Source organism: Hoplias malabaricus, chromosome 2 (genome assembly GCF_029633855.1).
Source record: "Hoplias malabaricus isolate fHopMal1 chromosome 2, fHopMal1.hap1, whole genome shotgun sequence".
Classification (NCBI taxonomy): domain Eukaryota; kingdom Metazoa; phylum Chordata; class Actinopteri; order Characiformes; family Erythrinidae; genus Hoplias; species Hoplias malabaricus.
In genome coordinates, this window is record NC_089801.1 from 62,247,295 (window position 1) to 62,259,640 (window position 12,346).

General features: G+C 40.1%; 1 protein-coding gene across 1 annotated transcript in view; it reads right to left on the reverse strand.

Moving 5' to 3' along the window:
• Positions 1–251: 251 nt before the first annotated feature.
• The window catches only part of LOC136677697 (adhesion G protein-coupled receptor E4-like), a 29,363-nt gene continuing 17,268 nt past the window's right edge, over positions 252–12,346 (reverse strand). The window contains exons 2-5 of the mRNA XM_066655298.1: positions 8,627–8,859; positions 5,959–6,025; positions 5,476–5,748; positions 252–380 (exon numbers count right to left, since the gene is read on the reverse strand). Of these exons, the coding sequence (XP_066511395.1) occupies positions 273–380; positions 5,476–5,748; positions 5,959–6,025; positions 8,627–8,859 (681 nt within the window). The 3' untranslated portion in view covers positions 252–272. The remainder of the gene's footprint in view (positions 381–5,475; positions 5,749–5,958; positions 6,026–8,626; positions 8,860–12,346) is intronic.

Genomic DNA, 12,346 nt, shown 5'->3' on the forward strand with positions numbered 1-12,346 from the left:
GATCTTCTTGGTCTTGGTTATTAAAACAGGTCTGGAATTTGTAGACAATTATTCAGTTTATACCTCAATAGTTGTCAGAAATTACACACATATGTCCCCAGATCATTCATGTTTTCCCGATTGATTATTGATTTTCTGTATAAACATTGTGTCTACATTTGACCTTCACATTCCCACACAGACAATATAGCCTTGCTAAGAACATAATAAAATTAATGTGATTCAAAGAAAACTTGTTCAGTGTAAAGTTACACGTTAACCTAAAGGTGATTCTAGGTAGTTTGTGTATGGGAAACTCCAGTGTCTGTTGTCTGGATGTTGTTAACAGCCCTTTTGCAGAAAACGAGAGTTTGTATCCACCTCCAGAACTGCTGCATCACCTGTGAGCAGAAAAGTGCAGGTAAAATTTGAGGCTAGTTCAAGCAAAGAATGTATTCATGTTTCACAGCTCAGACAAGGAGGCTTTCAGCACTTTCCCCCTGCCTCCATTCGGAAGCTGCTGAAACAGGTTAAAGCAACAGTGAGAACAGACTGAAGAGTCACAGTTACAGGACTGTTTTTTAGTGTACTGACTGGAACAATTTTAAAATTGCAGCCACAAATGAGTCTTTGATTGATATAAATTAATATGCAGCATCTAGGGCGGCACGGTGGCGCAGCAGGTAGTGTCGCAGTCACACAGCTCCAGGGGCCTGGAGGTTGTGGGTTCGATTCCCGCTCCGGGTGACTGTCTGTGAGGAGTTAGTGTGTTCTCCCCGTGTCCGCGTGGGTGCTCCGGTTTCCTCCCACAGTCCAAAAACACACGTTGCAGGTGGATTGGCGACTCGGAAGTGTCCGTAGGTGTGAGTGAATGTGTGTGTGTCTGTGTTGCCCTGTGAAGGACTGGCGTCCCCTCCAGGGTGTATTCCCGCCTTGCGCCCGATGATTCCAGGTAGGCTCTGGACCCCCCGCGACCAATATAATTGGATAAGCGGTTACAGATAATGGATGGATGCAGCATCTATTACTGAATTCATCCAGAAGTGTGTAGATGATGTGACTCACACAAAACCAATTTGCACACTTCCAAACTAAAAACCATGGATGAACATGAAAGTCTGCAGTCTTCTGAAAGCATGGGATGACCAACCTCCACTGCCCTTTCCACAGAGTAAACACAAGTAAACACATAATGCAGTTTTTAAATGAAGGTTTTTATTATTAAGGGAGTAAAAAAAATCCAAACCTACATGTCCCTGTGTGAAAAAGTGTTTGCCCCATAAACCTAAGAACTGGATTAGTAGCAACAATTGCAATCAAACTTGTGTGGTAACTTGCAATGAGTCTTTCACAGAGCTGTGGAGGAATTCTGGCTCACTCATCTTTGCAGAATTGTTGTCATACCACACCATCTCTATAGGATTTAGGTCAGGACTTTGACTAGGCCACTCCATAGTCTTCACTTTGTTTTTCTTCACCCATTCAGAGGTGGACTTTCTAGTGTGTTTTAGATCATTGTCCTGCTGCAGAACCCAAGTTTGTTTCAGCTTGAGGACATGAACAGATGGCCTTCAGCATTTTTTGGTAGACAGTGGAATTCATGATTCCATTTATCACAGCAAGTCTTCCAGGTCCTGAAGCAGCAAAACAGCCCCAGACCATCACACTACAACCACCATATTTTACTGTAGGTATGATGTTCTTTTTCTGAAATGCAGTGTTACTTTTACACCAGATGTAATGGCACACACACCTTCAAAAAGTTCAACTTTTGTCTTGTCAGTCCACAGAGCATTTTCCCAAGAGTCTTGGGGCTCATCAAGATGTTTTCTGGCAAAATTGACACGAGCCTTAATGTTCTTTGACTCAGCAGTGTTTTTCATCTTGACACTCTGCCATGCATTTTTGCCGAGTCTCTTTCTTATGGTGAAGTCATGAACACTGACCTTAACTGAGGCAAGTGAGGCCTGCAGTTTTTTGAATGATGTCGTGGGGTCTTTTGTGACCTCTTAGAAGAGTCATTGCTGCACTCTTGGGGTAATTTTGATGGCCGGCCACTCTTGGGAAGGTTCACCACTGTTCCATGTTTTCATTGTTTGTGGATAATGACTCTCTGACACTGGAGTCCTAAAACTTCAAAATTACTTTATAAACTTTTCCAGACTGATTGATCTCAATTACTTTCTTTCTCATTTGTTCCTGAATTTCTTTTTTTGGAATGATGTCTGGCTTTTGAGGATCTATTGGTCTACTTGACTTTGTGAGGCAGTCCTATTTATGTTGTATTTTGATTGAGAACTGGTGTGGCAGTAATCAGGCCTGGGTATGGCTCGAAAAATTGAACTCATGGGTGATAAACCACAGTTAAGTTATGTTTTACTTTTTCACACAGGGTCGTGTAGGTTTGGAAACCTTCATTTCAAAACTGCAGTTTGTGTTTACTTGTGTTGTCTTTAACTAATATTTAAATTTTATAATCTGAAACATGAAAAAAAAAATGAAGTGGGCAAACACTATTTCACCTCACTATATGTCATGATGCTGATTCTTGATTTCAATTTCTGACTTCCATAATCCTGTCCAGACTTGTCTCCAAACTAAACACTCTTGAAATAAATCTAATAAATCAACTATGCAGCTGGATTATGGACTTCACCACCTGCAGACCACAGTCTTTATGGATGAGTGACTACACCTCTCCTTCCCTCTGAGCACAGCATGCCCACATAGTTGTGTTATTCACCCATGCTCTACACTAGTGGTCACCAACCTTTTTACGTACGTAAGATCACCTTTTGAAATCTGAACAAAGGAAAGATCTACTAGTGTAAATGCCAGACATAGGCTGAAATTAAACTTTTAATTACCTTATTTTGCCCTCATAGGGGATTAAGGCTGTGCATATGTCTTGCTTTTAATTCTATAGGGGGCATTTTCTATTATACTCTTTTAGTCTATCCAAGTGTCCTACCTTTAATTTAGGTGGCTGTATTTAAAAACGTAAAAACACTATGTTGCACATTTCCACAGTGTAGCACAACTCAACAGAACACTGGAGTATAATGTGACTCTCGCTGTGTTGTAATTTGTAATCCACATGAAATATTTCTGTAATATCTCTCGTTTTGGAACTGAAACCATGAACGCTGCTGCAGTTTCAGTTCAGAGAAGGTAGAGATAGAGCAGCAGCACTATTGGTCAGTATAAGATAAAATAAGTACTGAGTAAGTAAAGGGCGAGATACTAGAAATATGTGATTATTACTGGTTATCTTACAAACATTTTACAAATAAGGCATGGTGTAAGTGCCTATTAAATAAGGTGTAAGAAAATGTAAGTACAGCTGGCAGTGGGTTTTCGGAAAAAAGCTCATTCAAATAAATTGCCAACGGATGCCTAGTTTGTGCGAGGGATCGTATTGTGATATGGGATCCCATGGCCCACTTAAATAAATTGGCAGTGGACGTTGGGTACTTACTTTTTTCCAAATTGATAACCAAGGGCAATAGCTAGTTCGAGGGACTCACTAGAGGCACCATTGAACTATGCATGAATATATGGGGATAACAAACACTTCTCCACAGTGCTTATTTTGTTCCAACGACACTTGAAACTGGTTGCAACATCATCCTCCCGCGGTAAAATCCCACTTCCAATCTATTTGAATTGACATAATAAATTGGAACTGGGCAACATGCAGTTTTTGCTTTGTGTCGCTCCTACAGGTAAAAAAGGTAAAAAAGATTGGAAACAGGAGACTGACCAATCCCATTCCCAATCTATTTGAATTGAAGGCAATAGATTGGAAGTGGGATGTCGGACTCGGAACTGACCGATCCCACTCCCAATCTATTTGAATTGAAGGCAATAGATTGGAAGTGGGACGTCGGACTCTGAACTGATGGATCTCACTCCCAATCTATTTGAATTGAAGGCAATAGATTGGAAGTGGGACGTCGGACTCGAAACTGACCGTTCCTACTCCCAATCTATTTGAATTGAAGTCCATATATTGGAAGTGGGACGTTGGACACAGAACTGACCGATCCCACTCCCAATCTATTTGAATTGAAGCTGATAGATTGGAAGTGGGAGTTCAGACAGAAACTGAACCTCTTCAGGGATTTTTAATAGAAAACAACCACTTAGGCTTACGCAATTTCACACGCTGTCTCGTGGGGTGTCCACAATAAACATATTGAAATTCGGGGTCATTCTGACCCTTTTAAGGGTCCAAAACCCATATATGAATTTGAATGCCACAAATGGGAATAGTGGGATGTCCAGAAACTGTGCTTGGGGGGGTCTGCCGACTTCACGGCGTCAACTACTGAATCATCTGAAGATGGGGTCACTGGGAGCTTGCGTAATATCGAAAAAAATATCAGCAAATTTATTCCTGAAAAATGTTCTCCAACTGTCACCCTGACCTTTGTTTTCATTCAAATGTTTTACACAGAACAATGGGATCTTTTGAAGGATTTTTAATAGAAAACAACACCCTAGGCTTACGCCCGTTCACACACTGTCTCGTGGGGTGTCCATGATAAACATATTTAAATTTGGGGTCATTCGGACCCTTGTAAGGGGTGTCCAAAACCCATGTATGAATTTGAATGGGAATATATTGGAAGTGGGATGTTTAGCCCATTGGATCCCACTTCCAATCTATTTAAGCCAAATGAAATAAATTGGAAGTGGGATCCAATCTATTCCAATCTAATCTAAAATAGATTGGATCCCGGACGTCCTGCCGCCACCTGGTGCGCGAGGGCGGAACTGCGGCAAAAGGGGCCAAATTTGAAGATTTTTATCTCGGAGAGGGGACGAGGCAGGGCTCACCTGGTTGGTTCCATGGGCCTTCTAAATATGATTTTAGATTACAAAACTGAATTAAAAGTAAAAACTATTCTATTCATTTTTCATAAATAAATAATATATTCTTTACATTTTTTTGTTAGGAATAAACCCTGGAGGGAGCGCCAGTCCTTCACAGGGCAACACAGACACACACACACATTCACTCACACACTCGCACCTACGGACACTTTTGAGTCACCAATCCACCTACTAACGTGTGTTTTTGAGGAAACCGGAGCACCCGGAGGAAACCCACGCGGACACGGGGAGAACACACCAACTCCTCACAGACAGTCACCCGGAGCGGGAATCGAACCCACAACCTCCAGGTCCCTGGAGCTGTGTGACTGCGCCACCGTGCCGCCCTATAATAATACAATAATGCATTAATTTTGTATGAATGATCTATGTTTTTTGTTATTGTTGTTGTTGTATTAAATAACTGGTGACTGCCAGATACCATCCATATACCAGTTTGTGGTGCTCTTACTCTTACCTGACAATATTTAGTGCTCACTTTACCAGAAGCAAATTATAAGTGGTCAGTGTCCAAACCCTTCTTTTTACAGTATGACTGGGAGCCTGTTTTGGGAGAGATTATTATAAGTGAGTGTGGGTGTCCTTGTGTTGACTGACCTCTTGGTTGAGGACACAGTGGGTGAAGAAGATGAATGTGCTCTGCAGGGAGATGAGGATCACAACGCTGTTGTACTCCACCATTTTGAACATGATCAAACTCACCATCCATGGGCAACCGAGGGTGAAAAACCTGGTCATGGTTTTAAACAGGATGCTTATAATGAGTTTTTTATCAGCCAGAGACTGTCCCCTCTGTAAGATGTCACTGTTGAGTTTTGTCAGAGTGAAGGCAATAATGATGATGATGGCAACAAAGAGGATAATGTTTAACTGCAAAGAGGGAAAAATCTGGATGAAAATCAATAAAATATTAAATTAAAAAAAAGTTTATTTATTGAATAATTTGAAGTATGTAGTCTTTATGCTATGAGGGGGAAAATGTTAACCTTCTAACAAGCATTGAGACACTAACACAGTGAAGGTAATGCTATCACCTCATTAATTTTGTTAGTAGTCCTTTCCCTGTCGTACAGTACTTACAGCAAGAATGAAATAAACAGGGCCATAAAAACTCCAGGAAAAGCGTGTTTTATGTTTAAGCCAGCATCTGATGAGAGACACACAAACCACAGATTTACACAGTTAGATATATTACACAACAATGCTGAGTACCACACTGTACATTAGAATCTTCTCTGTTTTGGTCTCATGAAACTATTTACTGGCTGAAAATTTGTTGTTAAGCATATTTCAAAGTGAGTAGTATCTAGTCACAATGGAACCAATGAAAGCATCCAGAAATCAACTGGACACAGTGCAACCCTGAACTGAATAAGCGGTTACAGACAATGAATGAATAAACAGAGGTCTCCTGAAAATGATCTTCATTATTTTGTCCACATTTGGATCACATTTATTTTATACCAGACAATCTCTGCACCACCTCTCTGTACACTGACTCCTCATGTTGGTAAAATGGCACAGTTGAGAGAAATGTTGAAGATATCCATGAAAATATCCAGCAGTTGGTCTGCTCTTTCCCTGAACACAGCCAGGAATATTGACTGGTCTAGTATACTTCTATGGAGTGACTCAGAATTTTCCTCACATCAGCCAATGACAGAAACAGCCCCTGGTCATTTTTGGAAGGATTGGTCTTCCTCCCCAAGTCCTGCTGTGCTTCAGAATGTACATAGAATTTAGTACTCAAGAGGGTGGTGGGGGATACTGTTCTGTAGTTGGTGATGACCTGAATGCTGTGCCAGAGGTTCCTTGTGTCACCAGTGCTTTGGAAGTGGTTGTAGATGTGGTCTTTAGTGCCAGCCACTGCCATCAGTCTCCATTGATTTCAAGTTAAACTTAATAGTTAAATGTGTTGACAGTGTTTTAACAGCGATTTTTATAGGTAAGCTAGTAGACTACACGCAAAAAGACAGTTTATTGGTGTGAAACATGAACTGAAGCTAATTTAGTAGTGAAAAATGTGATAATGACAGCTGCAGCATAGAAATTGGCGTTCAGTTCTAGACTGTCCAAGACAGCGAGCATATATCGGTCCACTGCCATAAAAAAGCTGGCACACCACTGACCACTGCTGGTCCACCCTCAGACCACTTAGATTACTGTCCTGTACAGCATATAACTAACATTTAATCTCTTCAAACAGATTTTAAAATCACAGAGACTTTTATTCTGGAAAACAAACTAATACAAATATTACCTACAACTATGAGAGATATAATCTTGAGTATAAACCTGATATAAAATGATTATGCTCAAATGTTGTTACTGTGCTAGATTAAAATGATTTACTAATCTTACTTATAAAGAATTGGACTGTGTAAATTGGACGGTGGAAAAGTGCTAAAATCTGGCATTTTGTCTAAAATTCTGTTTAATCAGCAGTGGTCCACCCAGAAAACGCTGTCCAAAACCCTAGTGGACCTCCAACTTTGCCCTCGGTGGGCCAACAGTGGTCTGCCATCTCCTTGCTATCAGGGGTAGTATGACCTGTCAGCTGTAGATATGGTCACTAATCATTCCCATGTCCCTGCATCAAGAACAATGTGTACAAGTCAAGTTACAGCACCAGTAACATTTTTCAGAACAGAGTGGCCACTGTGGACAATACCCCACCACCTGAAATTAAATATGAAAATTAAACGTAATATGATTTTCTTTGTCATTTTACAGCATAAAATACCTTGAAAAAATGGAACTGGTGGCAATGAGAATGCACTAACAGTGCCAGTCAGGCTAGGTACAGCCTTAATCACCAGGGAGGCCAGTGAGGATTTACGGTTGTTGATGGCTGGTAGGGCTGTAAAACTGGCTTAGAGTGGGGGTAGGTCTGGGACACCAGACTTCACTATTGAGCCTTCCGGAGGTGTCATGGGCTTAATTCAGCGAAATACTGAACACGGGTGGGGCCTACCTGATGAACCTTGGGATGAGCTAGCAATGCAGTGGCTAAGGTGGGTACACAAGGGCTGGACCCAATGTGTAAGCTTCAGTGTTAGGTATAGCTGGTTGCTGAACAGATCATAAATGGCCACTGCAAACCTATTGGTTTGGGTTAGGATTTAAATGGTCAAAGATTGTTGTTTAATGTTTTAATTTTTATATGTTTAATGTTTTAATTTTTATATTTTTGTACTATCATTGTAAGTCACTTTGGATAAAAGCGTCTGCTAAATGAAATAAATAAATAAAGAAGATTATGGGAACATTGTGGGTGCTGGTTGGGTTGACAATATGTGAAGCTACTATGGATTGGATTGGCATAGGATATATTACGTCTTATTCTGTTTATTATTAAAATCAATAAAAATGATTGTGTCATCAGCATTTAACCCATACATGGCAGTGAACAAAATCACACATTAGTGTAAGAAGATCAGTGAAAACACACTGAGAGAACAGTTGGGGTCTAGGTCCCTTGTTCAAAGGCAACTCAGATGTGGACCAAGGCAGGACGACATCAATGTTCCCACATTCCCTCCACACCATTACATTCTAGCCCGCTCCTCCAACAATTACAACATGGCTGCCCTTATATATCATATAATTTATTGGATCAAAGAAAGCACTAATAATAATATATATTAATAATATTAATATGTGCTTCAGTTGTTTTACTACACTATAGCTGTATTAGATAAACCCACACTCTGCCTGATGAAACCCTGCCTTGTTGCCCCATACTCACACAGTGGTGTTGTATCCATCATGCACTGCTGCATCAGACACAGCCACCACAATCAGAGGAATCAGATATCCAATTAGAATCGCAGTTTTCCAGTTAAATGCCTCCTCCAGATTGATTCTGATTTTTGTGAGGTTCTTCACAGAGATGAAAAGCAGAACCGCATCAATCAGCATCCACACAAACGCAGAGAAGAAGAAGTAGTGCAGAAATCCTGCCACCACTGCACACTTCAACTAGAGAGTGAGAGAGACAAAGATTCACAATCAGACCGTCTGCATCCTAACACAGCTTTAAAACTTTCATATAAAACGTTTTTCTGACACATTTCGTGTTTCTGACAAATTTCACTGATGATTTTTGTAAGAAACTGCTCTGTAACTTTGTGTATCAATGGCATGTCTGTAGGGCATGTGCACAGATAAATCCCAAAGTGGCCCCTGACATGTTTCCTTCTGTCTTTACCAGTGTTTTTAAGACTGTTTTGTGAAATAACTGAATTTTATTTGGCATTCAATTTTAATGAATATCTCTTTCAATAAGCTATATTTGCCTCAGCCATGGCACAGGAAAGGAGTTGTTGATTTCATCCAGTTCCATGAGCTTTATTGTTCTTGGGTGCCCCTTATGGAACAGTACTGTAATAGTAAAGTAGGCTATGTTCACATAGCAGGTCAAAGTGGCCCAAATTTGGTTTTATGAACAAATCTAATTTTTTTTTGTTTTGTTGTTCACACTGTCTATTGTGACTTTTTCTGACAGCACTCTGAACAGATCACACTCATAAACTTACCTGCATGCAACACCTCCCTTTTATTTTATTCCACATGAGCTTTGTGTTAAAAACTGAGCAAAAATTAAAGCCTGTAAAAAATATTAAAAAGTGAACCGATGTTATTTTGCTCTAAGAGCAAAATTCCAAGGTCTATTGCGAACAAAATGTTTCCAAAGTGAACTAGACTAGCGCTGACATAATGATTTAAATATTTACATAATCCACATTAGTGCAGCTTCATACCAACATAAACAATATGAAACTGATATAGAACTACTAAAAACGACACTCTTCAAATACACTTAATTCATTCAGTCTTTGTCTGTAAACACTTATCCACTTCAGGGTTGTGGTTGATCCAGAGCCTACCCAGAATCACTGTGTGCAAGGTAGGAACACACCCTGGAGGAAAACACTCACATATTTGCTCACACACTTTTGGATACTTTGAGTCTCCAATCCACCTACCAATGTGTGATTTTTGGACCATGGGAGGAAACTGGTGCCTTACCACAAAGTTTGTTTTCACATAAATGGGAGAAAGGAACATCGACTAAGACTTTTCCCAAGTTATTTATTTCCCCGTATATATTTTCTACAAAACAAAAATGCTTTTCCAGTTTACACTTCATAAACACCTCAAATTAAAATGAAAATTATTTGGTCCGTAGTCCAGAGTTCATTCTCAATGGCTGGAATAACATAAAAGTCACATGAATTCTGATCTGACGGTTCAGACAGAGTTCCATTGCCACAGGTTTGATGTTGATTGGATCTCATTGCCACATGTGAAAGTAGCCCAATCTGATTTTAAAAAGTCAGATTTAATGTGATTTATGCTATTCACACAGCCACACAATGACACATCCATGTCTATTTGTCTAATTATATCAGAATTTAGTATTTGTAGTGTTTCAATGGATTTTACAGTATCACTCATTTCCCATCATTCGCATGTTGACTTAAGAAGTCTTGTCTGGCAGAACGTACAAGTGCACCAATATTCCTTATGACCTGACTTGGCCTTAGTTGACCATGTTACATAATTGTCATGAAACCATTTCTTAATGTCTGGTCACAAATAGAAGTAAAGTTTATTAAACTGCAATGGTTATTATCATTTTTGCTAAATGCTTTGGCATTTGCTTGTCCCTGTCCGCTGTGTGGGTACTGTTGACAAAAACTGGCCTCGTCCCTTTGAAAACAAGAGAGGTAGGGCAGACACCTGACATACCCAAAGTGTATCTGACCTAGCCCCTAACCTAATCATAATCATGGGTCCATCTGTTAGACTCTTACCTTTATGTGGTGGACCACATTTGCACTTGTCATTACTGCTTATATAGAGGTAAGTACAATGTCTGTTTAATATTGCAGCTTTTTGGTTCATACATAATTGAACACCATCACCGTCCTAGCCAAAAGAAGAAATAAAAGAAGTTATAAAAACCATCAGCATGTTCAAAGAATCTTGGTCTTTCTTTAAAGATTTTTTTTCTGTATTCAGACGGGAATCTCAGAAAGGAAAACATTACACTGTGACTGTTCTTTTAGTAAAGGAACATTGTTGTACTGTGATCTAGTTTAATCAAATACTACATGACAAAATGTTTGTGAAAATGTTGTTGGAGGTCAGGACTCTGTAGGCAACTATAATTCTTTTACACCAAACTCAACAAGCCATTTCTTTATGGACCTCACTTTGTATACAGGGGCACAGTCATATCTGGCATAGGACAGAGTGTACCCAAACTATTGCCACCAAGGTGAAAGTGTACAGTTACCTACAGTACATACATCAATCATAACATTATGACCATCTCCTTGTTCTTACTCACTGTCCATTATCTGAGACCCACTGACCACACAAGAGCACTTTAGTCCAGTCCATATATTTTTATGTATGCCTTTATTGTCTCGCTTTCACTCTGTTCTTGAATGGTCAGAAGCCCCACAGAGCAGGTGTGATGTGGTGGTGGTGGATCATTCTCTGTGCTGCAATAACACTGACGTGGTGGTGATGTGTTAGTGTTTGTTGTGCTGGTACGAGTGGACAGACACTGCAGTGCTGTTGGAGATTTAAAAACCTGTGTCCACTCATGTTCCACTCTGTGAGACACTCCTACGTCACTGGTCCACCTTGTAGATGTAAAGTCAGAGACAGCAGCTCATCTGTCAATGCACAGTGTGTGTTGGTCATCTTTTGGTCCTTCATCAATGACACAGCACACTGGATGTTTTTTTGTTGGTGGACTGTTCGCAGTCCTGCAGCGACACTGAGTCGTTTAAAGACTCCAGCAGCACTGCTGTGTCTGATCCACTCGTACCAGTGCAACACACACTATCACACCATCACAACTACCACATTAGTGTTCTGTTCTGGGGGGTTCCTGAACATTGAAGAACAGGGTGAAAGGGGGGAATCAAGTATGCAGAGCAACATGTAGACTACAGGCTGTAGTTGTAGATCTACAAAGTCCTGTGGACAGTGGAGCTGCGAGAACAGACATTGTATCGAGAAAAATGGAAGTGGTAATAATGTTAAGTTTGATCAGTTTAAATTATCATTCCCATTAACTCAGATATCCATTTCCTGAAAGTCCTGTGCTGCTGATTCTTTCTGATGCTGTTTGTCACTCTGTAGTGAGGAACATTTTTTTTTATCTACACTACACATTACAGCACTTAGGAACACCACTTTGAGTTGTGTGGATTTCAGCCTTGAGGTGGCGCTGTTGTTCCTCAATGTTTCGAGTTGTAAAGTTTTTAATAACCATCTCTAATCCACTGCAGTAATCCACTGTTTACATCTGTTAGTGTAGGAACACAATCACACAATCACACCCCACTGACACGTAATTGTACTTTCTTCACCCAAACAACATGCTTTGCTTACTCCTCTGTTCATCTCCTCTATTTTCCCTCATTTTAACTCTATGTAGTTTACG